The sequence below is a fragment of the Eimeria maxima genome, genomic scaffold (assembly GCF_000499605.1).
Source record: "Eimeria maxima Weybridge genomic scaffold, Emw_scaff77, whole genome shotgun sequence".
NCBI lineage: Eukaryota > Apicomplexa > Conoidasida > Eucoccidiorida > Eimeriidae > Eimeria > Eimeria maxima.
This window is the reverse complement of record NW_013563972.1, coordinates 23,570-26,069: the sequence shown is the minus strand read 5'-3', so window position 1 is coordinate 26,069 and position 2,500 is coordinate 23,570. Positions and strand designations below refer to the sequence as shown.

Genomic DNA, 2,500 nt, shown 5'->3' with positions numbered 1-2,500 from the left:
GGGTTTAGGGTTTAGGGTTTAGGGTTTAGGGTTTAGGGTAGATAGGGTAGATGTTGTTGTATTAGTATTATTACCAGCAACAATAGCAGCATAGCAGCACAACACCGAACAGCAGCAACAGCAGCAGCAGCAGCAACAGCAGCAGCAGCAGCAGGAGGAGGAGGAGGTTGTGTGTGCATGCATGCAGGTTTACCTATGTGTTTGCTGCTGACAGCAACAACAGCAGCAGCAACATATATAATAGATAAACAGATGGAGGTTCGTTACTGGAGGAGACAGTCCCTTTCCTCTAGGGAGCAGCAGCAGCAGCAGCAGCAGCAGCAATTGCTGCTCTTCTTGCAGCAAACTACACCAGTAGATATGTTAGATAACTCTGTACCTGTACCTGGTAAACCTATACTGCAGCAGGAAGAGGAGGAAGAAGAAGAAGAACAGCAGCAGCAGCAGCAGCAGCAGCAGAAACAATAGGAGCAGCAGAAGCTGTGGTAAGAGCAGCAGCAACAGGTGTCTTGCTGCTGCAGGGAGAATATGGCTGCAGCAGCAGGGATATAGCTGCAGCAGCAGCAGTGTAGCTGCAGCAGCAGCAGTGTAGCTGCAGCAGCAGCAACAATCTAGCTGCAGCAGAAGTGTAGCTAGCAGCAGCAGCAGCAGCAGCAGCAGCAATATGGCTGGTGCAGCAGCAGTGCAGCTGCAGCAGCACAGTAGCTGCAGCCGAAATATAACTGCAGCAGCAACAGCAGCAGCAAATGTTTGTGTATTTGCTGCAGCAACAGCAGCAGCAGCAATAGCTGCAACAATAACATCTTTTATACACTGCAGCAAATGCTGCAGCAAATGCAGCAAAATACATAGTTGCAACACCAGCAGCAGCAATAACAGCAGCAGCAGTATAAGTAGGGATAGCAGCAGCAGCAACAACAGCAGCAGCAACAACAACAGCAGCAGCAACAGCAGCAGCAGTAATAGCAATTGGTACAGCATATAAGTAGACAAATAAATATATATTAAGACAAAAAGATGTTTTGCTGCTGCTGCTGCAGCTGCAGCAGCAGCATCAGCAAAATGAATTGTTGCTGCAGCAGTAGCATCATAGCAAACAGAAGTGCTGCTGCTGCTGCTGCTGCTGCTGTTGCTGTTGCTGTTGCTGTTGCAGCAACAGCAGGCTCAAAAATCTCTGCTGCAGCAAAATACCCTGCAGCAACATCTGCAGCAGCAGCAGCAGCAACTGCTACTTTTTGCTGCTGCAGCAACTACAGCAATACTACTCTTATATAGGCTACTGGATCAGCAACAGCCAAAAAAAAAGGCCTTATTCCTTCTGTTGCTGCTGTTGCTGCTGCTGTTGCTGCTGCTGTTGCTGCTGTTCCTTGCATCTTTTATTTCTACATATAAATATTTCTCCCTAATAACTTCTTCTTCTTCTTCCTTCTGCAGCAGCAGCAGCAGCAGCAGCAGCAGCATCAGCAGCATCAGCAGCTGCTACATTTGCTTCTGCAACCCCATTACAGTTGCACTTGCTGCTGCACTTGCTGCTGCTGCACTTGCTGCTGCACTTGCTGCTGCACTTGCTGCTGCATTTGCTGCTGTTATTTATTATTGTAGAGGTTTAAGACCAAGATTATGTCTAATAGAATTCCATTCAGGGACAGATAATTCATCCTTATGCTTCTTTATCCTGCTGCTGCTGCTGCTGCTGCTGCTGCTGCTGCTACTGCTGCTGCTGCTGCTGTTGTTGTTGGTGTTGGTGTTGGTGTTGTTTGTGTCTCTTGTTGAATGTCTATCTCTATCTCTTTTTATTGGAGGTTTCTCTCTATACCTATCTCCTCCTCTATCTCCTCCTCTGTCTCCTCCTCTGTCTCCTCTGTCCCTCTCTCTGTCTCCTCTATCTCCTCTGTCTCCTCTATCTCCTCTGTCTCCTCTATCCCTATCTCTATCTCCTCTGTCTCCCCTATCTCCTCTATCCCCTCTATCCCTATCTCTATCTCCTCTATCTCCTCTGTCTCCTCCTCTATCTCTGTCTCCTCCTCTGTCTCCTCTATCTCTGTCTCTGTCTCCTCTGTCTCCTCTGTCTCCTCTATCTCTGTCTCCTCCTCTATCTCCTCTATCTCCTCTATCTCTGTCTCCTCCTCTATCTCCTCTATCTCTGTCTCCTCTATCTCTGTCTCTGTCTCCTCTGTCTCCTCCTCTATCAGTTATATGATGATGTATAAGAGTATCCCTTCTATCTCTTCTATCTCTTATCCAATCCCTATCTCCTCTGTCTCCTCCTCTATCTCCTCTATCTCTGTCTCCTCCTCTGTCCCTCTCTCTCTCTCCTCTATCTCCCCTATCTCCTCTGTCTCCTCTATCTCCTCTATCTCCTCTATCTCCTCTATCCCTATCCCTATCTCCTCTATCTCCTCTATCCCTATATCTATCCCTATCTCCTCTATCCCTATCTCCTCCTCTATCTCCTCTATCCCCTCTATCCCTCTCCCCTCCTCCTCTATCCCTCTCCCTC

The 2,500-nt window shown here is 47.9% G+C and overlaps 1 protein-coding gene across 1 annotated transcript in view; it reads right to left on the bottom strand.

Annotated features, from left to right (window-relative positions):
- Positions 1 to 1,593: 1,593 nt before the first annotated feature.
- The window catches only part of EMWEY_00011120 (hypothetical protein), a gene marked incomplete at both ends in the record, with an annotated part of 1,494 nt that continues 587 nt past the window's right edge, over positions 1,594 to 2,500 (bottom strand). Inside the window, one exon of the mRNA XM_013478913.1 lies at positions 1,594 to 2,500. This exon is cut by the window's right edge and continues 587 nt beyond it. Coding sequence (XP_013334367.1) covers positions 1,594 to 2,500 — 907 coding nt within the window.